The following is a 27,294-nucleotide window of genomic DNA, read 5'->3' on the forward strand; positions in this document are numbered from 1 at the left end:
GCTGTTTGTTCATAGACTTTAGAATCCTTTGGAATAAATTGGTGATCTGAGTTTTCTGTGTCACTCTAGCAAGTTAATGGAACCTGAAGAGGGGGTGGTGGGCACCTCTGATTTGCAGCTGGCTGGTCAGATGCATGGATGATAGCCCGAGCTTGCAACTGGCTCTAAAGAGGAGGGTGGCTTTTGGAGACTGAGTCCTTAACCTGTGGAGTCTGACACTATCTCCAAGCGCAGGCTGTCAGAATTGACTGTCAGGATTCTCAGACACCCTGTTGGCATCTGAGAATTATTTGCTGACGGGGGAAGCCTCCTGGAATTGGGCCCAGGCCCCTAAACAACAGTGGTTGACACACAAACTCAAGGGCTAGAGACTGTCACGTCCTGCAGGGAGGCGTGGAGAGAGTGACTGGCTGCAGAGCAGGGAGTTCACAGAGGAGGCTGGGAGGAGAGAGTCTGGGGCACTCTGAACAGTAGCTCTAGAAGCCAGGATGCAGGGTGGGGGGGGGCTCCCTTGGGTTGGCAGTGAGCACAATGGGCTAAGAAAAGTCCACAGAAAGCACATTAGTTACCTGGGTGCTGGGAGCAGTTTCAAAGCTCTGGGCGAGAGATGCTTTCTGTGTCTGCTGAAAACAAAAGTTCTTTGTAGATACAGAGGACTGAGAACTTGGAATCTGGCCACCATGAGAGTCTACTGAATGTTCAGTCCCCACAGCTGCTCCTCAAGTCTGTTCCCAAAACCATGGGTGCTGCCCTCCTGTTCTTCCTTCACATAGACGTCAGCACTCAGCCTGCCTGCCTGTCTGTCCTCATGATGACCGGGGGACTTGATGTCCATAGGGAGGGCCCAGCTCCCTCTCGGGCCCCGCCGCAGGTCTGGCCGTGCAGGGAAACACCCACGTATTCCTCCACCCAACACCCACCCAATATCTCTCACCTCCTTTTAACCCTGAACACAAGTAGGGAATCAGGGCCACTGCTTTTCCCTTAGTCTCTGTACTTTTTGAAGACGAGAGTCCCGGTGGGGGCCTGTCAGGGCCCTGAGGTCTGGAAAGAGCCTGTGTCATGGTGTCTGTGTGACTAGCCGGCCCCCATTCCAGAGACTGGTCAGGTGACGGTGATGACTGCTCTGTGACTTCCTCCTCTCGGTCCTGTTTAAGCAAAGTGTTTCTTGCTTGTGAAAACCATGATTTGAAAAGAAAAAGCTGGGGAGGGAGGTGGGCAGTGAGGAGAATCAATTAAAAGCTCTTTAAAAACCATGCTGGGGGCCTCCCTGGTGGCGCAGCGGTTGAGCACTGGGTTGCGAAGCTGCCCGCGGTCTCTGTGGCGCCGGTTCGATCCCCGGCTGCTCCCCGGCCACCAGAGGAGGGTCCCACATGGCGCGCAGACCTCTCCTCCCCTCAGCAGTGTACTTCAGTCCTTCTGCCTGCTCTGCTCCCCGCTCTGGCTCTGGTGAATTCTCTCACCCTCCTGCGCTTCTGACTGTACCCAGTGCTTGTATAAACAAACAAAACAAATAAATAAACATGCCTCTATAAAAAAAAAAAAAAAAAAAAACCATGCTGGGAAGGGCCAGTCAGGAAACATGAATTGAGAAATCTGAACAACCTCTTAGACATGCCCTGGTCATGTATGGGCTAGGAGGAGGCTTTGCAATTCTAGAAAGGTCTTTGAGTCCACGTAAAAATACCTTTTATGCGCATTGGGGAATTGGGATTTTTGCATGACCGTTTTCTTGTCAATTGACTCTTTGTGTCCATCCCCATGAAGAAGTTCCCTCTGCGAGTCAGACATTGTAAGTTTCCTGAAGGTTTCCCTAAAACTTATTTTATTCATATCTTATAGATTTAACCTGCACAAAATCATCAGTTGTTGATGTCAAGGCCCTGTCTCTGGCCAGATCTAATCCAGAAGAAACAGCAATTGACAGTAAGTAAGCCCTGACTGTCTTCTCTCTACACGGCACATTCATAACACAGTTTTCTGCAACCCTCTTGCCGTACTGCCTCCCTCTCAAAATCCCACACAGCTCTTGTGGGAATCGCTCCCCCCACCGCCACCCCCACTCTAAGACCCCAGTTTGCACAGGGGCTTCTCCCCTCCTCACTTTCTAGGTCTGTGTTTTTCTCCCTTGAAAAGACGTTCTGCCTTTACGATCAGCCTAGTTCGTTTGCCTTTTGAAGTTTTTTTTTCCACTTGTCCCCGACCTTTGGACCCGTCCCTGCAACCACCACCAGCCAGACTCGGCCATGCGGAGCTGCCACTCCGAGGGAGGGAGACGGGCTCACGCATCCGGTTTACAACGTGGGTTGTCAGCGCAGCATCCACGGTCTGGGAGGGGAAGGAGCGAAGAAAAGAATTTGAAGTTCTTTTTGTCTCTGCACTTACCATTCTGGGAAAACCATCGTGGCTTCTGAATGTCACTGTGTCTAACTCAGAGAGAGGCACTTAACTGCCCTAAGGAGACTAGCACCTTTGTTTGAAAAATAGAGAAGGAAAAACTATTCAGTTTTCGTCATTTAATATGATTTAAGAGATATCAGAATTCTGTTTTAGTTAATACACGATGCTCTGTGTGTCCTTTCACAGGCATACCTGAAGGCACGAGATACCAAAGCGATAACCTCAAGCCAAAGGTCAAAGGATGTGGGGTGGGGGAGGGGGGCCTCCCTGGTGGCTCAGGGATTAAAGACACAGCTGTCAGGCTGTCGCCAGCCTCTGCAGCACAAGTTCGATCCCTGGCCGTCCAGGGAGCTACCCACAGGGCACAGCAGACCTCTCCTGTCTCCCCACTGCTCCCCTCAGCAGTGGGTTTCAGTGGATCCGCCTGTTCTGCTCCCCACTCTGTCTCTGGGGAATCCTTTTACTCCCCCCCACCCCGCACCTCTGGTCTGCACCCCAGTTCTTGCATGCATGCATAAATAAATCTAAATAAGAAAACAAAAAACAAAGCACAAAGGTCGAGGGATGAAAATGTGGCCAGAACAGGCTGGTGACCAGGTCCACTGTGTCCTCTCACGTGTACCTCAGATTCCTTTATTCTCCTGGAATCAAGACCCCCTCTGCCATCGGACAGTCCTTCCATCTTCCTTCCAGGAACTCAGGGTGTTTGCCGAGAGCATGGGGTGTCCTGTCCAGGACACGGGACACAGCAGGCAGGTCTCCAGGTCTGGGGAGGAGAGAGGCTGTGTCCTGAGGTCTGGCAGGAAGACTGCGGGGTGAGGCGGGGTGCATCCCCCACCTACTCCAACCTGCGGGGCCACCTGCTCGACGGAGAGTCGAGCCCAACGTCCTCCGGATGTTCTAAAATCACAAACCAGTGCTTCCAGGGGCCCGGGGGTCATTGTGAGGACCCCAAACAGCACCTGCCTATTAAGAATCCTACAGAGCAGAAAGGAGGGCAGAGCATCAGACAGAAGGAGGTTAGAAGCCCACGGCCGTGACCGTGAGGACAGGAAGGTGGGACAAGTTGGGGAGACACCATAGAAGCAGAAGTGGGGTGTAAATATGCAGAGAAAGGAGGTCATCACAGGAATTCTAGGACATGGAGGGAGGCGCTGCTACAAGGAACTCAAAAGCGAGAGATGGCTGTGGTCAGACAGATGGGGGTGCTAAGCCCGGGGGCCACGTGGTGCTGAGACCCCAGGTGGGGTCTGGATGCAGACGCAGGCTCCTGTCTGCCACGGCATGGCGTTCCCCAGAGGTGGGGCCCGCCTTCCCCGTGGTGGGCCAGGATGGGTGGGTGCAGGCGCGAGGAGGGGGTGCATCTCCTCTGCGGATATTGCAGAAGCTGCTCTGGACTCTGGGTTGTGAGGGGGCAGCTTGTGTGGGCTTCCCAGGGTCCCACCACGAGGAGTTCGCGTTTGGCTGGAACATCAGCCAGGGCTGGGTCCAGCAAGCGGCAGCAGCCCTGGGGTCTTCAGGCCCCTAATGTCCTGTGTGTGTGACGGGGAAGCTGCTCTAAGTCACGGTCTGTGAGACTGTGGGGAGTGTCTAAGTACAAGGAGCCCCAGAGAGAGACCAGCACCCCAGACCAGGATACGTGGAAGAAGGTTCTGGAGGGCGCGGGAAGGATCGAGTGCGGGTGTTTGGAGAAGTGAGACTTCTCTGGGAGGAGAGACGGTCATCTGAGAAGCAGGGCCAAACGGGATGGCCTCCGTCACCTCGAGGATGCCAGGACCCGCTGCCTGGGGGCGAGCCGGCCTGTCACCCCACGAGGGACCAGAGCTGGTCAGGAGACCGGCTGGGTGGAGTTGCGAGCAGAGGAGTCTCTCGTTTTCACCCCCCAGCACTGACCCCCAATGTCGTCCACGCCCAGGGTCATCGCTGAGCGGGCAACGCCAGCTTTAGACACCTGCTCCCCCGGGGTGACTTCCTGCCTGGACCCGTGGACGCACCTCAGGGGGCGCGGCTGGGCCTGGCGAAGGCGACGCTTCAGGGAGACAGACGCGGTGCTCTCGGGGGAGGCTGGGACGGGGATCCTTAGGACCCGCGGAGTCCCTGACCGGTCATGTAAGATGGCCACTGGCCACTGGAGTGGGCCGTGGCCCACTGGCCCCACCGACCCCAGGACCAGCAGCCGCCCCCATGGCCCCGGCATGTCCACAGTGTCCTCCTGCCAGTGCCACCCGCAGGGGCAGCGCCTCAAGCAGACGGCTCCTGCCCCAGGCCCCCGGCCCCGCCCCGGTAACCCCTCTCATGAGGGACCTCACAGCCCAAGAGGCAAACCCGAGGCTCCTGCTGGGGGGACTGCAAAGGCAGAGGCGGCCCAGTGGAATGGGGGCGCCGCAGACTGTGGGCCCGTGACTTACCAGTCCTGGCTCCAGGGGCTACTTGACGCTGGGAGAATCTGGGAGCGATGGGCCCCGCTCCAAGGCCTCACAGGGGCGCTGCTGTCACGGCTCGCACCTCCAGGTGCAACCCTGTTGTTGGGTCCCGGCCGCAGGCCCCCGAAACCAAACAGTGGTTCTGAGTTGGGTTTCTCCTTATTGTTGACCTCATACGGCGCTGGACGTCCTTGCTCGACGCTTCCGGAAGAGAGCTCGGCGGAGGACGCAATGTCGGGAGACCCGCTTGAGTTAAAATTGTGTGGGCTACCAAGACAGGCTGAAGGGGAAAAATCTGGGACTGAAAAGCTTCACCTGGAGTGTGACTGACGCAGGCCAGGCGCGGGCGCGGAGCGGGGGCCTCTCCCCTTCACAAGAGGAGGGGCCGGGGCGGGTTTTCTAAATAACGGTTTTCAAATGACACCTGCATTTGCCTGCTCCCAGGTGTGGCGGACCCCAGGTGTGCCTGCTCCCCAGGTGTGCCTGCTCCCAGGTGTGGCGGACCCCAGGTGTGCCTGCTCCCCAGGTGTGGCTGACCCGGGCAGTGAATTCCACAGGTCGGGTGACTTTGTGCAGGCTTGGGGGGGGGTGGCAGTGAGGGGTGCGGGTGGGAACCGCTCCTCAGCCGCTACTGTTGATGGCCGTTCCCTCATGAGTCACTGAGCAGAAAAGACAGCACTGACCCCTCAGGGAGCGGGCCCTCTAGTGGGGAGACAGGCAGGAACCCCACAAGTAGTCACGTGCGTGCTATGTTCAGGAGCGGTGGGCACAGGGGAGGTGTTGCGGGGGGAGGGGTGGAGAGGAGCTGGGCTGCCCAGGGAGGCTCCATGGAAGAGGGGCCTTGAGGGAAGTGTACGAAGAACAGCGGGGCGGGCAGAGCCACCAGCTGGGAGGTCCTTGCAGGTCGCTGGGCTGGACTGCGAGCTGCCTTAGCTGTGGCGCAGCCACAGAACTCCTGAGCAATGTGAAATCCAAACATCTTCCCGGCAATGGGAGGCCTGCAGCGGGTCGGTGTGTTGCTGCTGGGGCCTGGCCACTCTGAGCCCGGCCTCTTTGTCAAGAGGCCTCTGTTTGAAAAGGGAGTGGGAGGCCTCTAGGTTCTGGGCTAGGCAGGAAGGCTGCTCATAGAACCAGGAGGGGTGTGAGCCAAGCTGGGGGTGCAAGCAGAGACTCATCTTCCTGAGATTCTGCCCAGCCCATTTTCTCCACCCCAGCTCTTCCAAATCCACTTGGTCAAATTCCTTGGAAAGAAGCAGTCAAGTTTGGGGCCTCCCTGGTGATGCAAGGGGTTAAGTCTCAGCACCATGAAGCTATTTGCAGCCACTGCAGCACGAGTTCCATCCCCGGACAGGGAGCTACCCACAGGGCGCAGCAGACCCCTCCTGTCTCCCCGCTGCTCCCCTCAGCAGTGGATTTCAGTAGACCCACCTGTTCTGCTCCCCACTCTGTCTCTGGTGACCCCTCTCAGTCCCTGCACCTCTGGCCTTCACCCCAGCTCTTGTATGCATAAATAAATAAAACTTTAAAAATTAAAAAAAAAAAAGAAGCAGTCACGTGTCTTCACAAGTCTCCGTGACCATCTGAGTGACGTTCAGGTAATTCAAGAGCAGAGTTACTGGTTGGAAAACCTTCATTTCTTGGCTCATGTGATAGGGACAGCTTAAACTGTTTTGGGAAATTGTTTTTATGATAAAGTGGTATTTTCACATCGCCCAAAACATGAGAAGTAGAGACAAATAAAAATTCGCATATAATTTTTTCATACAACAAGCGACACGGGATGGATGGTCTTCAATCGCTTTTTCTTAGAATTTGTTTCTCTTTTAAATAATCTGATTACAATATTGATGCAATTTTGGTAAAATCCTTTTCACTTACTGTTATATTGTAAAGATATTTTCAAGTTGCACAATCATTTTCATATCCAAACTGATTAATGACTCCATGAAAACTACAGTTTGGAATGAGATCTGGAAAATTACTTTGTTAATTAGCATTCGGGACACCATGATGAAACCCTGAAAACTGTCATTTTAGAAATCTGTTGGCACAGAAAGCAGCTTATCATATGTTTCTACGAGGAAATTAGTGAGACAGGTGAAGCAATTAGTTTTCGGCTATGGGTTTGGTTCTTGGCCTTTCTGTAATGAGCATGAATAATGGGATAATTCTAATCTCATAGAAAGAAAAACGCAAGAAACACTTTACAGGGAATAGTATGGAGTGAGATTCAATGCTGCAATACGTTCCTCAAAAATGCCACCGAGGGCACTGTTTGGCTTTGGAACTAAGAACCCCAGAATCACGGATGAAACAAACCACCCGTGGAGAGAAGCAGTGGGGTTTGCCTTTGTGCCCGCTGGGCTTTCAGGAGGGTGTGCCCGTGGCAGGCGGGTGATGCACACAGGGCAGGGAGTGCAAGCAGCGACTGCAGCAAGGCCCCGGCGCTGGGACCAGGTTTGCATCTGTGCAGACGGCCTCAGACGGTCATGGAAAGCAGTGATGAGCCAGGGACACTGGCCAACGGCACGAGGCTGAATCCCTCAGCTGTGAGTCAGGCTTGCAGACAAGCTTTTCACTGGTGTGTGTTTCCAAGTAGATTTGCTCAGAATTCAAGAATGAGTCCCCTAGGTGTGGAACCAGGGGTGAGCCGACCTGGCAGTAGGGGTGGCGGATGCAAGGAGAGTATAATAGTATACTGGCAGGAGTTCTCGGGCCTCCCTGGTGGTGCAAGGGGTAAAGTCTCAGCACTATGAAGCTATCGCCAGCCACTGCAGCACGAGCTCCATCCCCGGCCAGGTTGCTGCCCACAGGGTGCAGCAGACCTCTCCTGTCTCCCCGGCTGCTCCCCTCAGCAGTGGATTTCAGTAGATCTGCCTGTTCTGCTCCCCACTCTGTCTCTGGTTAGGCCTCTCACCCTCTGCCCCTCTGGCCTGTACCCCAGTTCTCGTATGCATAAATAAATAAATAAATGTTTAAAAAAAATTAAAAGGAGAGCAAGCAGGGCTTCCCTGGAGCTGGGAAGGCAGAGAAAGGGCATTTCCTCCCAGGCGACTCGCTCAAGCTGGGAGGGGGCACAGGGACACCCCCTCTTCCCTTCACACCTGCGTCTGTTGAAAACATCTTCCAAGACGATGGAGAGCTGGTTGGGTGTGTTTATTGATCACTTGAGTACAGCCTTACACACAGTTGCCAAGTATTTCTTCACACATTTCAGAGAAAAAGAAACGTCTGCAGAGAGGGTTCCTGTGCTCATGGAGGGTCATGTGCACTGACCCTGATCACAGGCAACAGCCTCATTATAGTGGTTTGTGATTCGTGTTCACTGATAGTGGCTGTTTTCCCTGGAACTTATCTTGAGAATCAATATTCTATTCTGAACACCAAAGCAAAGCAAAGCAAAGCAAAGCAAAGCAAAGCAAAGCAAAGCAAAGCAAAGCAAACCAAAGCAAAGCAAAGCAAAGCAAAGCAAAGACCTAAGCCCACCAGAGGGAAGGAGAAGAGACTGAGGGGTTTCTGTGGCATCTGAACCCCAGAGCCAATCCCTGTTCAGGGCCCACGAGCCTCACAGCCTGTGGGGATGAGGCAGCAGGATGGAGGGGCCCGTGCTGGACATCATGGGAGCTGACCGGACCTTGCCTGTCGGGTGACAGCGAAGAACTGCCATTGCTGGATGTCGGTGGTGGTGGTCAGGCCTGAACCTTCCTCTTCACTCAGGGCCTCAGGCTCTCCGTGCTCCCCGCGTGGTGCCGGGGCTCCCTGGCTAAGTCCGGCAGCAGCGGGCCAGGTGGGGTAGTTGGACTCTCTGAGAGTGAAGCTAGAAGGGGGGTCCATGTTGATGCCCAGAAACAGGGGCAGGAGGGGCAGGCTGCACTGTCCCTGGTGGGGTGGAGACAGCGGACCCACGAGGCAGTTAGGGGCCAAGGACAGGCGCCCTTGGGGAATTGTCTGAGGTCATCCCCCCGGTGCTGCTTTGGCAAAGAGGAGCCTTGCTACTGAGTCATCCTTTCCAGAGTCTCTAAATCCCAAAGGGACCCCTGGTGGTAGTGAAAACTCATTATGCCCTCAGTGAAGGTCACAATCTCTCCCTGACAACGCAGACGATAGGAACAGACGGTGGATGTGGCTTTTCCTGCACGTGCAAATGGGGTTGGCTGCAGCTCGTGCAGACAGCTCGTGTGACGTGTTGTATGTATAAGAAAAAAGATGGAAGCTTTGGAAACATTCAAATTCACCTGTGTTACCATGAGGGACTATCTGTGTGCAGGGAAGAGAAATCTTGGAGTAATCCATGGGGTGGGCAAACCCTGGGGGGTGTGCAAATCGGGGAAGCAGAGTGGGGTTCAGCAAGAACGTCGTCTCTTCTGATAGACGAGGTTTCATTCTGAGGCCCCAGAAGTGCTCCTTCCTTAAAGACTCAGCTCAATAACCTGCACTTTTGTTAATACTGGACACCGTGAAATCATTTCTAAGAAATGTCTCCTTATCCATTAAATGCCCAGTGAAGCCAAATTTATATTAGCTTACTCTTTAAGCTGTGAAATGAATATTTAAACTCAAATGGTAGATCCTGTAATATTTTCAGGAAAACAATTTTTTTCTGAAGTTGCTCATCGTTAAAAGGAAGGAAGTCGGGGTTTGTTCTCTTCCCTGTTATTTAAACATTCAACATTCAAGCTGACGTTCACAACTCCTCACTTAGCTGACAGGCTGATTCCTGGGTAGCTGATGTTCATCATTGCAAATAAAGAGAGAATTCTAGGGGATAAACACATATTTTTGACTATGGTGGCTCTTTGGGAATAGATGCTTCTTGAAAATTTAAGTACAAGCACTGCTCCTGAAGGCCCAAACGCAGCCTGAGGCACCCACCACGGTTCAGCATGCAGAGAACCACTGGACCAGGCCAGGAAGTGGCTGTGCACCTCACCAGAGGCTTCTGCCCAGGGTTCACCAAAGAGAAAATGCAGAAAATCAAACCTGAGAAGACCCCCTGCACCCCCCGACCCCCGTGGGCTTGCCCACCTGGCTTGGATGCACAGAAGCTGACCAGCTGCACAGAAGCATGTCCCCTCGGCCCAGATTCCAGTCTGCCCCCAAGGCCTGAATATTCCAGCTGCTGCTCTCGGCCTGGCCATGGCCAGGGCCCGGGGCTCTCCTGTACCGCTGTCCGGTGAGTCTGCAAAGAGCTTCGGGTGGGCGTGCACCCGTGTGCCTGACTGCAAGTGGCGTGTGTGTGGATGTGTGCACGATGTGTGAGCACCTGCGCAGTTGCATGTCATGTGTGCATGATTGCACAAGACATGCTCACACTTGTGCACACATGATTGAGTGCAATGGCGCATGATTACATGTATGCGCAAGCTCACAATGCGCAGGCGATTGCACTGATGTTCACATGTGATGTGTGTGAGAACGTGTATGATTTATGAATGAGACGTGTATGTGCTCTGCACGCTGGGAGCAAGGAAAGGACACGAGGCAGGCGTGGTGCTTCCGAGGCGGGCGCTGGGCGCGGCTACACGTCGAACCAGTGGTCCCCCATGCAGACGCGGTTCCACTCGCAGCCGCAGTTCCAGCACCACTCGAGCTGGCACTGGGGCTGCGGGCACTTCATGTGCATGCATCCTCCTGCGGGCAGACAAGGGCACGGCTGAGCACACTCACCACGGCAACAAGCCTCCGGAATTCACTAAGGGAGTTGGCATGAGCCACCCAAGGCTGAGTCCTCCCTGGGAGACAGACCAGGAAGCGCCCGGGGGGAGCTGGGGCCACCTCCATGAGGACGTGGGGAAGCGGCCTCTGTTACCTTCACCCCCACCAGCTTCACTGTAAATCTGCGTTTATTGACGTCTCTCGAATGGAGTTTAGGGACAAAGCCGGTGTTCCACAGACAGGGCTCACCCCCTAGCCCATGTTTACAATGGAAATAATCCACAATTTCCTTGCAGCTGTGTTGAAGGAAGTACTATGTTCTGGGACGCCACTGAATCTGAAAGGGGCCATGAATGAGTCTCAAAACAAGACAACGAAACTTCCGGCCAACAAAGACAACCTGTTTCGGCTGCAGGGATGAACTAGTCGGCTGCGGTGAGGAGCTTAGAGCATCAGCTTCTCGGCTCACAGGTGAAAGTCTTGAAGGGAAAAACTAGAGCTTCCCATTTTTAGAACATTCCAACAGACCCAGATTAGGAACCCTCGGTCCTCACGGATTTCTTGACTGAGATCCACGGTCGTGTCTGCCAGTGTGGATGGATGTGAGGGCAGATCTGACGTGCTGGTTCCCTGCTTCCCCCGGGACGGAGGAGCCCAGATCCCAGAATCACGCCTGGGCCTGCTTGTCTGTCGGGGCCCCCGCTCTCTCCTCCCCGTGATGTCAGCCTGTGCTCCGGCCCTGCCTGGTCGAGCAGCTCCAGGCCACTGGCTTCCCGCAGGCCAGGGCTCTCGGCTTATGCCTGGCCCCGGACCGGCAGGGACCAAGGTCAAGTCGACTTGACGGAGTGATTCCCTCACTTCCCCACTAGCATCTCCAGACCCCAGATGACCACGGAGGATGCTGGGAAGTACTGGAACAGGGAGGTTCCCGAACCTTCTGCTATTCGTTCGTGAACAACCCCAGAGACAAAGGATGGAGGTGGACGCTAATAGTGCAGGCAGCGGGCGTTTTCCCCGTGCGGCTCCCTGCCAGGCGCCCTCCTGTGACTGCCGCGGGGGCAGCTTCTGTCCTCATCTCAGAAGGTTAAGAGACAAGGACAAGGGCCAAAGTGCAGAATCCAGCCAGGGGGCCTCCACGTCTGGGGCTCACCTGCCCAGGTAACCCTCTAGGCTCCTGATGGCTACGTGGCCCTCGGCCCGGACTCACCGTTCTTCTCCACGGGCACACGGCAGCGGGGGCATGGCTTGGTGATGTTCCTGATGGTCTCCTTGGAGGCTTCCTCCCACCGGGCTTGCTCTGCTGCCTTCTCATCCACCCTGTAGGCCTGGGAGGCAAGGACAGAGAAGCTGAGCTGCAGGCCTTTTCGTTGGGGTTCAGTGCAGCTCCCCTAAGGGCTGTGAAAGCCCCTGCGGGTTAGCTGCTCAAACATGACTTGACCAGTGGGCTCTGGGCAGCCTGGACTCGGCCTCTGGGCACAAGGCCGGGCTCTCCCGCCTGCAAGCTGAGAGACCCGGCAGGCGCTGCGGGGGGAGTGGTGGAGGATAAGAACAGAAAAGTCGGAACAGAGGCGCCACGAGACCAGAAACCTGGCTCGCACGATGCTGGGAGCTGGAGTTGGGGGAAGGGACTAACTTAACCCGTAACCCGGCTATGGAAGCAAACACCCTCAGGCGCCGATGTCCAGGTCACGGGCACGAGATCCGAGCAGGCATCAGACCTCTGAGCGCAGGCCGGAGGGGAAGCTATGGAGACTGAGGGCCGGTGCAGAACTCAGGTCCCTTTCAAATGCTACCTGGCTACTCAAGGTCAACAAAAGTGAACCACAAAGGAACACTCTCTGCCCTGGCATGGGGTGGTGGCCCTTCTGCCCGCCTGGGCCTAGGCAGGACTCCACGCCGCCAACTCTCCCACTGCAGGGCAGCGGCCTCCTGCCCGCCTGTGACCTGTGGGCTTGCCGGGGCTTCTCCTCACTGACCTCCCTCGGCCGGGGCAGCTTCCTCCCAAGGCCGCCGGCCCCGGGACGTGCAAGAATCGCTGTTAGGAAGCTGTCCCTTTCGGGCAGCCCGCGCTGCCCACTGGTGCCCATGCAAGTGTCTCTATTCTCTCCCTTTTCATAATAAACCTGCCCTTGTGGATGCAACTAACGTGTCTGTGTCGTGGAGAAACTCGCCTGGGAGACTCGCCGGTGCCGCTGCAGGGGAGCACTGGGGAAACCTTCCCCCGAGTGAACCCAAGGACCCCTCTCTCCGAGTCCAACAACTCCAGACCCACATCAGTCCCAGCACATTCCGTGTCTCACGGTGCGGAGCCCTGAGGACGCCCCAGCTTTCCCGGCTCCTGGCAGTTTTGCCAGAGGGTGGAGTGAGGGTGGGGGTGCAGGGGGTGCTGGGGAACTTCCACCCTGGTGGCCCCCAAGACTTGGCTGTCATGTTTACCCCTGTTAGTGTGAAAAGGGAGGAGGCCAGGCCCTAGAGCGGGGTCCATGGCAGTTTCTAGCTCCTCAGTGCCTCCCGAGGGGTTGTTTCTGGCTTGGGCCAAACACATGTGGAAAGGCTTCCTGCATGTTGCCCAGTGGAAGGCACTTCCAGCCGGGCGGGTACAATCCTTATTTTCACACAGGACACATGCTTTGAAAGACTCAGAGAGCGACTGCAAGAAACTTTGTAGCTGATAAGTAATAGCCTGTTACTGGAGGATAATGAAGAACTGGAAATCACAAATTTATATGAATATGCTTTGTCCTTTCAGAGAAGAAAGATAAAAATATCAATCAATGGGAGAGGAAGACAAATAATTTCTTCTCAAAATGCCCACATCCTCTGTCTCACTTTCTGCTCCCCAGAGATAAGGGGGTGTGATGGCCACCTGGGAATCCAGCAGAATCCCCCCAAAGAGCTGCGTCTGCACCCCCAGCAGGGAGGCCCTGGCAGGGTGGTGCTGCGCTGCTGCAGGCTGGGGTTGGGGAGAGGCAAAGCCCTCTAGGCGGCTGCGTGTGATCCCGGGATTGGCTGGTGATCCCCAGCCCCCCTGCAACAGTGCAGGGAGCAAGGAGGGGGGCAGCGGTGTGCCTCACTCCAGGGTAAAGGGAAAAAGCAACAACAGCCACTTCTAACATTTTCCTCTTCAAGAATATGCTCTGTCATCGTGCCCGACACAGACTCCACGTTCTGGAGAACGTTGCTGAGGAAGGAACGTGCATGCTTCCCCTCAGGTCAACGGTTTCTCAGGGCCAGAAAGATGGAAACCTCTGTTACTTGTTCTCAGGGCCAGCCAGGATCCGGGGGCCTAGGCTGGGACTCCCGGAGCAGGGATTGCTGCACAGTGAGCGAGGAGGGCTGAGCCGGCTGGAGGGGAGGCGGGGTGGGTGCAGGAGGGACAGAGGGCTTGTGATAAGGTCCTGGTTTGCCTGGTGTGTTAAACTTGGCGTTTTACCCTGAGGTTTTGTTGACAGGAGGGTGGCAGCCCCTCGGGGACTAGCTATTTCCAGAGACAGAAGCTGCCCGGGGTTGGCCTTTCAGCTGCAAACCTGCCAGCTGTGAGCTGCTTCCTCAGGCCCTGAGGCCCTTCCTCAGTCCAGCCCTCAGGCTGGACTGCCCCTGGCCCTCCCCACACCAGGCCCAGGCCCAGACCACCAGGGACCCCCCCAGAGCCCATCCGAAACCTGCCATCCCCCTCACCCTCTGCCCCTCCCCCAAACCCTAAAGGCTCTGGCCTGTGTTCTCCCCGCCCCAGGCCTCCCACCAACCACCAACCCCCAGCCCCCGAGGCCTGAGGCCCGGGAGCATCACCTGCTCCTCCTGAGGACCAGCCCTGCAGGCAGTCACTTGCCACCTCTCACTGTTGCTCCCCTGATAATGGTCTAACAGTGGCCTTCATCAGCACAGGAGAAAACCGGCCTTGAGCTATTGTGCTAAAATGCCCCTTTGCTGGGGCGGAGCCTCCTTTGGACCGTTAGTCACTGAGTGACCAGCGGGGGCCCGAGGGCCGGGCCCTGAACCTTGGCTGGGGCATATGGGCACTGGGTCACGCTCTCCGCCGCTGACGGGGAGGACATGACACTGCTGCCGTCTGTCACGGGCCCTGCTCTCTGTGCCCGGGACCAGCAACAAGGGAGCCAATGGCAAGAGCGGAGCTGAGAGAGCCTGAGGCCCGGCTCCGGTTCTGGACTCTGGCAAACGCTTTTGTTCTAAACTCCGGACGCGATTCTGATGAACAAGCAGTGTAAGCACCGAGGGACCACGGAGACGCACAGCCCAGCATGGGGCGTCCCCAGGGGCGCTGAGCAGGAGGCCGCTGACTGAAAGAGAGCGTGCAGGCCCCGCAGGAGGCGAGGGCGGGAAGGAGCCAAGGCCGGGGACTTGAGCCCAGTGTTCGGGCAGACGCGGCCCAGGCCACTGAAGTGCTGGGCCGGCCGCCTCTGCGGGGGGTGCGAGGTTCTGTGCCAGCGTGTGGGGAGCACTGCCAGGGCCTGCTGCCTGTCCCCCCACCGCAGGCTGCCCCCTGAGCTGCAGCAACCCCCTCACAGTCGGCCGTCGTGGCTCCGAGCCCGCAAGCAGCCGTGACCTCGTGTGCGTGCTCAACCGCGAGCAGGGGCTCAGGGCGTGTCCACCCGGCACAGTGAAGGTGTCCACAGCGCAGCCACCGGTGCCCCAGGGCCCATGCGCCGGCTCTCAGCGGGCACCCCGACCCGATAACAGCAGGTCCTTGGTGACAAGGCTCCTCTCTCCGGATCCCAAGCCCAGTTGGGTGATAAGAGGCACACATGGGCCCCCAGAAGGCGGCCTGGGGGCAGGCCCGGAATGTCAGGAGGGACTCGTGGGTGCTCAAGAGGACAGATGAAGGAGGTGCCTGAGCAGGTGCTTTGTCAAAGGACGGGAGAGTGCTGGGACCACCTTGGGCGGCGGGCGGGGCAGGCCCACAGACCCGCAGATGGGCCTTTCCGGAGAGGACGGGGCAGAAAAGGCAGCAGGCTCCATGATGCCCAGTGGTCAGTGGGAACGTGGGCAGAGGCACAGGGAGCTGGGTGCCCGGGCAAGAAGGTAAGAAGGTAAACAACAGTTTACCTAGTTGGACCCAGAAAGGGTAATGCTCTCCAGGGCCATAAACCCTTAACCTTTGGGCGCATGTTCTGCACAACCACAACCAAAACGCGGACCCTGTCAGCCTCCCTAGAGTGAACTTCTAACTTTCAAGGCCAAGGCCGGGCAGCAGCTGGGCCCTCTCAGCTGTGGGGGTGGGGGATGTGCGTGTCAGGCACCTCTGGGAGCCCCAGCAGGCAGGCCCCAGAACCGCCGCTCAGCCTGGAATGAGAAGCTTCTCGTGCGGTCGCTCTTTGGCCTTGTTGCTTAGGCTGGGACCACCTTCTCCTCCAGAACTTTCTCCTCTGGACTCTGATACTTAAACATGAGTGGCCCCATGAGTGACTGCCCTTACTTCTTGTGTCCCTGTGCTGCAGGCACCTCCAAGGCTTCGGGCACCCGTCCCTCTTACCCAGCCCCCCGGCTCCATCCCCACCTTCTGATGGCCTCCTGGGTGCCTCCAGGGGCTGACGGGACACCTGCAGGCCATGCTCAGACTTTCCCACACACATCTTGTACCCACTTGTCTCCTCCCAGTCATGCAGGGTCCCGCTGCCCAGCCCCCCAGGTGCTCTACCTGCTCCCTGCCCCATGCCCCTCCCCCTTGGACCTAGCGCTGCTCCCCAAAATCCCCCCTGCTCAGAATTGCCCTGTGGCCCTGCCCCAGATTTGGGGATGAGCCACTTTAGAAATGTGGCCCTCGCAGCAGGGATTTGGAGTCACAATGACTGAAACCCACTGCTGAGGGGAGCAGCGGGCGAGACAGGAGAGGTCTGCTTTGCCATGTTGGTTGATCCCTGGCCGGGGATCAAACTCATGCTGCAGAGGCTGTGGATAGCTTCATAGTGTGGTGCTTAACCCCTGCACCACCAGGGAGGCCCCTTTATTGGGAACTTTAAAAAGAGCTTTGTATTCTACTATTATCACAAATTGACGAATGGGTGGGGGGATCTACACTTGAGCAAGGATGATAAGCTACACTGTGCGCTCGTTCATTAATGTAAACAGGATTATTAGTGTAAACAGGATTTTGAACATGGAAGTGTTACTAATCCAAAGAGGAAGCCAGAGAGAGAACAAAGCTCGTCCTTTGTGTAAAGTGTCATACAAAGCAGACTATTGTTTTGGGTAGAGCCGCACAGAAACCTATTCATTCAGAAAACGTGTCGGCTGCCTACGAGGTGCCAGGCACTGCCTCAGGTACTAGGGATCCGTTAGAGAACAGAGGCCCAGACCAAGGAACAAGCAAGCACAGCACGCCTGCCCCGCAGTGCTTCCTGCCAGCAGGACGCGGTTTTCTCGCGGGTTCTTAGGGAGGCCTTGTTCAGACTCAGGCTGCAGGCCACACCGGTCCGCCAGTTCCTGCATGTGGAGGTCTGGGGTGGCCCAAGAACTTGAGGTTAAGCCCTTCCCAGCAATGCCCAGCAATGCCCATGCCACTGGTCTGCAGCCGGCCTTCACGAAGCATTGCTAGCAGAGGGCTCGTGTCAACACAGAGAAAGGGGTTTGGCAGTGGGGCGGGGGCGCGATGAGCACAAGCTGGCTCAGGTGTATGTCTAGTCTCTGTGTGATGTAATCCTGGGGTGAGGGGGTGTGTATTGGGAGGGGGTGGCTGTGCAAAGAGCTACCTCCACGCTGATTTGTTCGCTGGGCTCTGAGCTAGGCATTATTTCATTAAATTCCCCTGATTTTACAACTTCAGATTACAGATCAGGGAAGCATGGCTTGAGAGGTTACAGTTTGCTTCATAATTTCTACATCTGGGTCCTCAGAGAAACAACCAATAGAACATCTTTCCATATAAAATATTTGGACTTAAGGGGCTGGCCTGTGGGATGTGGCAAGGTCAAAATCTGTAAGACATGCTGGCAGGTGGAACTCAGGCAGTCTTGGGGCAGAATTTCTTTTTCTCTGGGAAACCTCAGTCTTTGGTCATAAGACCTCCGGCTGATGGGCCGGGGCTCACCACATGATGGGTGAAATCCTTTCCTTAGCTGCTTGGGGACCTTGATCACATCTACAAAGTAACCCCTAGTAAACACAAAGTAACAGTATTTAACCAAACATCTGGGCCACGAGGCCACAAATGAACCACAAACGAGCCATTACAGATAGTTGTGGCTGAAGTTGGTTTTCAAGACCAGATCGCACCTCCAAGACACTGAGCCTTGTCTTGGATTTCTCAGTGAGTCTGTTCAGACGACAGCGGCCCACGGACTTCTAGGTGAAGGACACAAACACACCTGGAAAGCAACAGTGGCCAGTGGGATGTGCTAGGCCTCTGCACCTGCATGTGGCAGCTGCTAACTCTGCAGGCGGTCACTGCACAGGGCAGGGGGCCCGGTGCCGAGGAGCTCAACAGGCCGCCTCGGGGTGACCGCAAGCATCTTCCACCCCATCTTTCGTCTATCAGTGAATGAAGGGTTTGGTGTTGCCGGGCCCCAGTTCTTAGTCTCCCATGTCTGCACTCTGCTCAGAAATGCTGGTCCTGCGGACCGTCCTCTGGCTGCCCGGGTCCCGTGTTCAGCTGGAAGTGTAGACACTTCCCCCATGTCATCGCATGAGGAGCACGAGCCCGAGAGCGGTTCCTCGAGGAACCAGCGCCACCTGGTGCCGCAGAGCAGCGCCGCGCGGCTCCCTCTCCTGGCCCAGGAGCCGGCAGCCACTCATGGGCCTTTTCCTGGGTGAGGGTTAAACGGCCTCCGGCGATGCGCAGATGTGGTGCATGTGCACATGGTGTGTGGTGTTGGCGTGACATGTGCACGTGTATGTGTGCGCTGTGTGGCAGGGATGTGTGTGAGTGTGCGTGTGAGCTGTGTGTGTCTTCGTTTTCCAACATTCTTTCATCTGCTCCTGCCGTGTTTGATATTTGCAGCATTCAGCCTTGAAAATACCCAAAGGCGAAGTTTTGTAGTGACGTGTAAAAATCTATACATTCTCCTTTCATTATTTATGGCTCAGCACATCGCACCTGCCCCCTGTGGCAGGTGAAGAAAATGCTGTGAGAATCTGAGAGGCTTGATGGATGCAAAAGACATCAGATACAGCCCTGGGCCCTTTCTGCTCCCTCAGAGCTTTGGAAATGCAGACAGAGGGGCTGGGGTCCTCGCCTCAATACCCGCTCCCCACCCCACACACTTTGGGGATTTTCTTAACGGGTTACTTAAGGGCATGGAAGGAGAAAATCTGGAACACAGAGGATAAAGAAGATGAAGACAAGGTGATCTCTACGAAAGGCATGTGGAGAGACAGACGGGGCCTCTCTGGTGGCCTAGGGGTCACTCTCAGCGCTATCACCACTGCAGCCTGAGTTCAATCCTCAGCCAGGATTGAAGCTCACCCACAGGGCACAGCAGACCTCTCCTGTCTCCCCTCAGCATTGTATTTCAGTGGATCCCCCTGTTCTGCTCCCCACTTACCCCCGCACTATTGGCCTACACCCCAGTTCTTCTATACAAAAATAAATAAATAAATCTTTCTCTTTTTTTTTTTTTAAAGAAAAGATATTCAACATATACACAGAGGCTTTTAGTACCAGAATGATTAAAAAGAATCAACTTGGAAGAGCTGGTAACACTGGCCCCTCACTTCTGCTGGTCAGGGTGGCTGGTGCAGAGCAGGTGCAGACTATCTCTGGGCTTTAGAAGCTCTGCAGCCCTGGTTTGTCCAGGCCCCACCATAGGCTATGCACACTTGAGCTTGTTGTCTACCATGGTTTGGAGTGTTTTCCTACTATGGTTCTGTTTTTTTTTTTTTTTTTAAGATTTATTTATACAAGAACTGGGGTATAGGTCAGAGGCGCAGGAGGGCAAGAGAATCCACCAGAGACAGAGCAGGGAGCAGAACAGGCAGATTGACCAGAGACACTGCTGAGGGGAACAGCGGGTGAGGCACGAGGGGTCTGCCCACCAAGTGGGTTTCTCCCTGGCTGGCCGGGAATTGAACCTGCCCTGCAGAGGCTGTGGACAGCTTCACAGCATGGTGCTAAACATTCTGCACCACTGGGGAGGCCCCTATGGTTCTGTTTTAATAGGAGAGTTAAAAAAAAAGTGGAACACTGTTACCACAACACTGCGAGGTCATGAGTTTAATCTTTTGCTCATTTGTGTGATGAGAGCCACAAATGATGAGAGCCACTCCTGGAAAGGTATTTCGCAAGCCAACAGTAACTTGCATAGCCCACTTTTCAAAATGTAGAGTGAGACCAGAAAGAATGGGTGGTCTAATAATTTCAACTCCATGACCCCAGGAGGGGCACCCTCCCTCCCTGTACCTTTCTAATAGTTTTTGAAGTTCATTGCAGAAGTTGTAATGAGCCTCCCTGTGAGATGGTGTATTTGAAGTGCTTTGCAAACATTTAGACAAGTGTAAATGATTATTTTTATCACAGGCAAAATTTGGGAGCCAGAGGGAGGAAAGGGTGGTTGATTGTGGGAATCTCTCTTTTTCTCATAATCCAATAGACAACTGTGACAAAAACTAACCCTCAGCTACAGCCCACAAAAAACATAAATCAACCTATTATTTTCTTATATGAAACAAACTTGACTGGATATTTTAGCGTTACCATTTTTTCCTTCTGTCACCAAATCGTGAAACTAGGTAGATATGTTTAGTGCCTTTGAGGGATACAACTTTCAGATTTGGCTAAGACATTTTCCATCTGAACATTTGTGTAGTGTTCACCTAGAGTTGTTTCTGTTTTAGTGAGACATAACTGACAAAATATTTAAAGTATACAATGTGTTTTATATATACACTATGAAGATTCCCTTCATTGAGTAAATTAACACATCCATCAAGCCATCATTGCACAGATGTATTTACTTTTTTGGGGATGATAAAATTTAAGTTCTATTTTCTTAGCAAATTTCAATTATACCATCCAATGTTATTCACTATGTCACAATGTTATACATTAGGTCATCAGACCTTATTTGTCACATAACTGAAAGTCTGTACCCTTTACCAAGCTTCCTCTCTTTCTCCAATCCACGCCCCGCCTCCAAACTCCCAGAAAACACTTTTCTACTGTCTGTGTCTATGAGTTCAATTAAAAAAAAATTTGGGGGGCCTCCCCCGTGGCACAGTGGGTTGAGCGCAGCGCTGTGGAGTTTTCCGCAGCCTCTACAGTGCGGGTTTGATTCCTGGCTGGCCAGGGAGATGCCCATATGGCGTGGCAGACCTCTCCTGTCTTACCCGCCACTCCCCTCAGCAGTGTTTTTTGTCCATCTGCCTGTTCTGCTCCCGCTCTGTCTCTGGTGAATTCTCTCACCCTCCCGCGCCTCTGATCTGTACCCCAGCTCTTGTATGTGCAGATAAATCTTTTAAAAAAAGTTTTTTCACTTATAAGTGATACCACCCAGTATTTGTCTTTCCCTCTCTAATTTCATTTATCATTAATGTCCTTGAGTTCCACTCATATTGTCGCAAATGAGAGGGTTTCCTTCATTTTAAAGACTGAATAATATTCCAGTGTGTGTGTGTGTGTGTGTGTGTGTGTGTGTACACACATTGTATATTGTCTGGAAAAAGCTTCACCTGTCTTTCAATTCTAAAGACAGCTTTACTGAGTAGAGCATTCTTGATTTGAAGATGTTTTTCCTTCAGCACTTTGAATATATCATTTTGTGCCCTTCTGGCTTGCAAAGTTTCTACTGAAAAATCTGCTTATAGTCTTATGAATGTTCCCTGTACATAACAAGTTATTTCTTGCATGGTGCTTTTAAGTGTTCTTCTCATTGTTAACTTTTGACAATTTAATTACAATGTGTCTCTGTGGGCCTCTTATTTGTTACAATTAGAACTTTCTGGATCTGGATATCTGTTTCTTTTCATGGGTTAGGAAACTTTCAGCCATAATTTTTTTGAATAGGCTTTCAGCTCCTTTATTTTTCTCTTTTCCTTCTAGAATCCCTAAAATAGGAAGACTAGTGCACTACCTGGGGCTCCACACGTCCTTTATATAAGTTATCGTCACCCTTCTTATTCTTTTTTCTATTTGCTGCTCTGACTGGGTGAGGTCCACTGCTCTGTCTTCAGGTTCACTGGTCTTTTCTTCTTCTTCAACTGGTCTGCTGTTGAACCTCTCTATTGTATATTTAGTTCAGTTATTTTTCAACTCTATGATTTCTGTCTGGTACTCTTAAATATTTTTTATATTTTTGTTGAAATTCTCATTTTTTTCACACATTACTCTCCTGGCATTGGTGTGCATCTTTATGACTGTTCTTTTGAGCTGCCTATTAGGTTAAGCATTATCTATGCTTCTTTAAGATATATTTCTAGAAATTAATTTTGTTCTTTTGTTTGGAACATATCCCCCATTTCTTAACTTTCCTTGACTCTTTGTGTTGTTTTTGCACCTTAGATAAAACATCCATCTCTACCAATTTTGACAGAATTATCTCATGTAAGAGATGAACCTCATTCATTAGACCAGCCCAAGGTCCTAGTTGTCTCTCATACTTTCTGACTGTCCAACCTTCTTTCTTTGTTGTTAGTGGCTTCCTGTGGTTGAAGATATGTTAAGACAAGCAGAGGATTGCATTCAGATGCAGGCTGGCTAACAATCTGGCCCTCAGGCAGCTGCTGGGAAACCATGTAGTCAAGGTCCTCCCAGGGAGAAACTGGTAAATGCAAGTTATTGCTTGTTCTCTCTGTGTTGTTTACAGGTGTCTAGCTGCAGGGGGTGGGATGGAGTTTCTTTGTTTACTACAATCCTGTGGGCATTGTGAATACAAACCCCTTTAACTATTATGGCCATCCCTCAGGTGGCAGTTACAAAATTGGACCACCAGATGTGTGTGAAAACTCCTTCCAGGGAGATACGTGTGACAAGGAGAGGTGGGAGAGTATGTTCTGGCTTTCCTGGTCAGTGAAGAAGACCAACATCAGACCTTAGAAATCTGTGAAATTAGAAGCCAGGCTCTAAAAGGTGGCAGCTTTTTTTTTTTTTTTTTTAAAGATTTATTTATGGGCCTCCCTGGTGGCGCAGAGGTTGAGCGCTGGGTTGCGAAGCTGCCTGCAGCGCTCTGCAGTGCTGGTTTGATCTCTAGCTGTTCCCCTGCCACTGGCGAGGGTCCCACATGGCATGCAGACCTCTCCTGCCACTCGCTGCTCCCCTCAGCAGTGTGCTTCGGTCCTTCTGCCTGCTCTGCTCCCCGCTCTGGCTCTGGTGAATTCAATCACCCTCCTGCACTTCTGACTGTACCCAGTGCTTGTATAAATGAATGAATGAATGAATGAATGAATAAAATCTTAAAAAAAAAGATTTATTTATACAAGCACTGGGTACAGTCATAAGCACGGGAGGGTGAGAGAATTCACCAGAGCCAGAGCAGGGAGCAGAACAGGCAGAAGGACTGAAGTACACTGCTGAGGGTGTGGCAGGAGAGGTCTGCACGCCATGTGGGACCCTCGCCCAACAGCCGGGGATCGAACCAGCACTGCAGAGGCTACGGGCAGCTTCACAACCCAGTGCTCAACTGCTGTGCCACCGGGGAGGCCTGGCAGCTTTTTTTTTTTTAAAGATTTATTTATTTTTATTATTTATGGAAAGAATAACTGGGGTGCAGGCCAGAGGTGTGGGGCATGAAAGGATTCACCAGAGACAGAGTGGGGAACAGAGCAGGCAGATCCACTGAAATCCACTGCTGAGGGGAGCAGCGGGGAGACAGGAGAGGTCTGCTGCGCCATCTGTGGGTCAGCAACCTGGCCGGGGATCAAACTCAGGCTGTAGGTGTGATAGCACTGAAAATTAACCCCTACATAAAAGGTAGTAGCTTTTAAAGTGTTTAGATAAATCTCTTTCAGTATAGATGGGAGATAGGCGATTTTTGTCTGTTCCCTCTGTACCGAGTCCTTGAGTAATAATAGCCTGTTAAGAATTGATTCTTTATTTGTTACAGTCCTACAGGGATGGAAGTGTCTCTGGTTAGCAGTGCCAGGTGATCAGAGACCCATCCTTGGGCAGAAGTTCTAAGAGCTGGTGATAATGGTGAGTAGGGAGGCATGGGGATAAGGAGGGAGTTGTCATTCACTGAAAAAACATATTGTGAATACCTGCTATGTGCTAGGCACTAGAGGTTAGAAAGACAAGATGGGCACCAGCCTTGTATTGACAAAGCTCAGAATCTTAGTGAAGGGACAGGCCAACAATATTTCAGTGTGATAAATGTTTAACAGGAGTGTGTGCAGTTGTCTGAGAGTTTAGAGGAGGTGGACAGATGCCTTCATTTAGGAGTGATATATGATCCGGGTCTTGAGGGTCGTGTAGGGGCTGGCAGGCAGGGTGGACACGCTTGCCTTAGACATGGTAGATTTCTTAGAGACAACAGTCACTGCCCCAAACTGCTTTAATCATGTACAACCACAAAAAGAAGTTTGTGGCTTTAGACAGCACCATTAAAAATCTGGAAGTCTCAGTTTGCTTTCCTGTTGAATAGGGAGAGTAACATCAACCGCTCAGAATCACAGGGAGAATGAATCAATTTATGTGGTTTGCAAGAGCAAGTGTTTACTTATTAGAAAGCCTCCAGGGGGAATACGTGGAAGGAAACAGTAACAGGGAAGAGAACAACCAGGCATGAACAATGGAAAGCAAATGGAACTGGACTCTCATTAGCCCTTGATGGATTGATCTTCTGTCTCTGAGTTCCCAAACTCCCAGCAGTTTCAACCTAAAGCTTGTTCAATATTTTAAAACCAATTTAAAACCAATTTTTGAGTTTGCCTTTTTTTAAAAAAAATATCGCATTAATCAAAAAATACATTAAGTTTAGGGTGAGCAGCCTAACTGATGAGAAAAGTCTGATTGGGCCCCAGGAGACATGGACTCTCCTGGCTGGATAATGTGAGAGTCTAGTAAGAAAGACTAGAAACCACTCGGCTTTCAAGAGGAGACGGGTGGAGAGGTGCCACAGGCAGTGGAAGGGAAAATCTCACCGGTGAGTTAGATTGAAAGGGACTGTGAGGAGGGCTAATGAGGGTATTTGTATTTGCAACATTCAGACACCAGGCGGCATCTGCATCTTCCGTTCAGGGTGCGGTGGAGTTTTTAACATGGGGCGTGTAGAAGGGCTGTCCTTTGTCCACCCCAATTTAATGTCTGTCAGTGGCAGTCTCTGCAGACAGCCTCCGTCATGCTGGTAATGATGCTTAAGGCCAGGTCTCACTTTTTCCAGCTTTTCTGAGTTGAACATTAAGGTTTTAATGACTTAAAACAATTGGGGGGCTACCTCAAATTTTAACACCAAGGTTGGCTGGATGCTCTTGAATGAAGAATGGGGGGATCATGGGCGGGTCAAATACCTGGATGGCTTTAGGTTAAATGAAGCTTTTCTTCCCTTTACTGCGACTGTTTTTAAGTGAAGAGATGTTAGGGACTCACTTCTGGGCGCTGTGGGTGTGCTTGTGATCACAGGAGCATTGTGGGTGTAAATTACTACACTGACCCCGCTTCTGAGGCCCAGGCTTCGCCCTTTGGGTTACAGTGAAATGAGGCAGGGAGCGGAGTGTCTCAGGGCCATCATTATTTCTGACATTGTACCCAGCAAGCCTGCATTTGAATTCCCCTGAGCTAAAATAAAATAAACAGAAAGAGCATTTGCTGCTTCTGCTATCATGTTTACTTAGTCATGCTAATATTGAATAAATACATCCACAAACTCCCTTGTAGGGATGCACTTCTTTATGCTCTGAATTTAGAGCATTTAGATTGTTAAAATTCTCCACTGTAAAATTAAAATGTTCTGGAATTTCTCTGTCTATTTACAAGGTTTCTGTCAATAAAATGACTAAAGAATTTATCTGGGCAGCTGTGGTGTTTAAACCCTTGTTAACATCTCTATCAGGAGAAAAATAATGAACAAATTCATCAAGTGTGCTGCAGATTTTACTCCTTTCCCCTAAGGTTTGGTTGATCATAATTAATAAATAAAAGAAAATATATTTGCATTTCCCTAAGCCTGATATTGCACATTGGGGAGAGCAGGGCTCAGCATACACAGACTTTAACTAACCAGGACTGAAACACAATGTAGTATAGTTCCTGGTGTTACTTATAAAAAACCAATAAAAAACACCAACAAAACACAGACAACATCTTTGCATTATCATCTCCTTCTATTTATGTCATTCACAGAGATAGTTTTTGCAAAGATTTTAAGCAAAGGACTCTCTGGTGGCCTAGGGGTTAGTCTCAGCCTGTCACTGCGACAGCCTGAGATCGATCCCCGGCCAGGGAGCGACCCACAGGGCACAGCAGACCTCTCCTGTCTCCCTGCTTCTCCCCTCAGCAGTGTGTTTCAGTGGATCTGCCTGTTCTGCTCCCCACTCTGTCTCTGGTGGATCCTCTCACCCCCCCACCTCTGGCCTGCACCTCAGTTCTTGTATGCATAAATAAATAAAAATAAATCATTAATAAAAGATTTAAGCAAAGGCCCTTTTGGAAAACAAAGACGTGGAGTTAGTGTGGACCTCTCTAGGTGGAGGTAACTTGCTTCATCTCCCCTCTACTGCCTCTTCTGCTCTGCTCCTTAGCCCCTGCCCTTACACCTGTGGGGAAAACCAGCACGGATGTCCGGCGACCCGCAGGCCCCTGGGAGCGCCGCAGCTTTCCCAGAGGAGGGCGCGGTGGCTGGAGGGAAGCCACTGTCCCATCGCGTGGCCGTGGACGTCCAGTTCCTGTTCTGTTCAGAGAGAAACCACCACTCCAGATGACCCCAGGAACAGCCCTGTCTCCCCCAGACAGGCCCAGCCCCGCTCAGGCGGCGCCTACCTGGCTCTCGGCACCCGAGGCTGAGGACACGGCGCTGCACTCCCCGGCGTGGAAGGCGTCCTTGCAGTCCCGGCAGAAGACGAACTGCGGAGAGACACACGCGTGAGGGCCGGGCTTGCCACAGCTCGCTCTCCCTCTCCAAGCTCACCACCACCGTCCTTCGACTTGTTTTTTGCACCAAATTACTTTTTGCAAAGAGAAATAAAGTTATATTTGGCTGGGGTTGTTCACGCTTTACTACAGGGTGTCCCAGGCGCCCTGGCGGGGTCTCAAAGACCAGAGAGTCCGGTTTCCCTCCTCGCAGAGCCTGGTGTCCCGCAAGTGCACAGCTGTGGCTGCTGGTGTGAGAGCGCGAGAGTCACGCCCGACACTCGTGTGCATGCACAGAGGCCTTACACGTGCCTGTAGTTCTTGTGTTGAAAACCTGCAATGGGGAGAAGCAGGGACTCGTGCCTCTCTACATTGAAACTTCACGCCTAGAACCACGGAATGGGGCTGCGTCTGGAGGTTAGGCCCTTAAAGTGAGTTCTCTGGGGTGGCCCTACCCCAACATGACTGCTGTCCTTTAAGTGGTCAGCACGTGGGTGACAGCACCCACACTGACAGCGGCCAGGTGGGGACGTTCAAGAGGACGGCCGTCTGCAGCCAGAGAGGCCTTGGTCTGCCCACACCTGGGCCTCGCGCCGCAGTGCTGCTCTGCCCCAGCTGTGGGGCGTGGCCTGGTGGCCTCGGTGAGCGTGTCTTCCCACGTGGGCCCAGCATCACGCGCCATGGCAGGGAGGAGACTTGGAACCTGCTTCTCTCTGCCCATCACCTAACGGGGGAGATGCTAGACAAGTGGGTGCTGACCGGAGCAGCTGCCCCCACTGTCTGCATTGCCCCCACCCCCAGGCGCATGTGTCCCTCCCCGGGCCTGTCCTGGAGTGCCTGTGGCAGCTCAGAGGACAGGAGTGACCA

General features: G+C 53.0%; 1 protein-coding gene across 4 annotated transcripts in view; it reads right to left on the minus strand.

Annotated features, from left to right (window-relative positions):
* Positions 1-6,519: 6,519 nt before the first annotated feature.
* The window catches only part of PRKN (parkin RBR E3 ubiquitin protein ligase), a 1,086,879-nt gene continuing 1,066,104 nt past the window's right edge, over positions 6,520-27,294 (minus strand). For 2 of the 4 annotated variants that reach the window (XM_054697960.1, XM_054697959.1), the window contains exons 10-12: positions 26,338-26,421; positions 11,686-11,803; positions 6,522-10,454 (exon numbers count right to left, since the gene is read on the minus strand). In XM_054697960.1, the coding sequence (XP_054553935.1) occupies positions 10,342-10,454; positions 11,686-11,803; positions 26,338-26,421 (315 nt within the window). In that variant the 3' untranslated portion in view covers positions 6,522-10,341. Of the gene's footprint in view, positions 10,455-11,685; positions 11,804-26,337; positions 26,422-27,294 lie in introns of all 4 variants that reach the window. The other 2 variants (XM_037520693.2, XM_054697961.1) reach the window with 2 other exon arrangements.

The sequence above is a fragment of the Talpa occidentalis genome, unplaced genomic scaffold (assembly GCF_014898055.3).
Source record: "Talpa occidentalis isolate TD23 unplaced genomic scaffold, MPIMG_talOcc4v2.1 talOcc4.2, whole genome shotgun sequence".
Taxonomy (NCBI): Eukaryota; Metazoa; Chordata; class Mammalia; order Eulipotyphla; family Talpidae; genus Talpa; species Talpa occidentalis.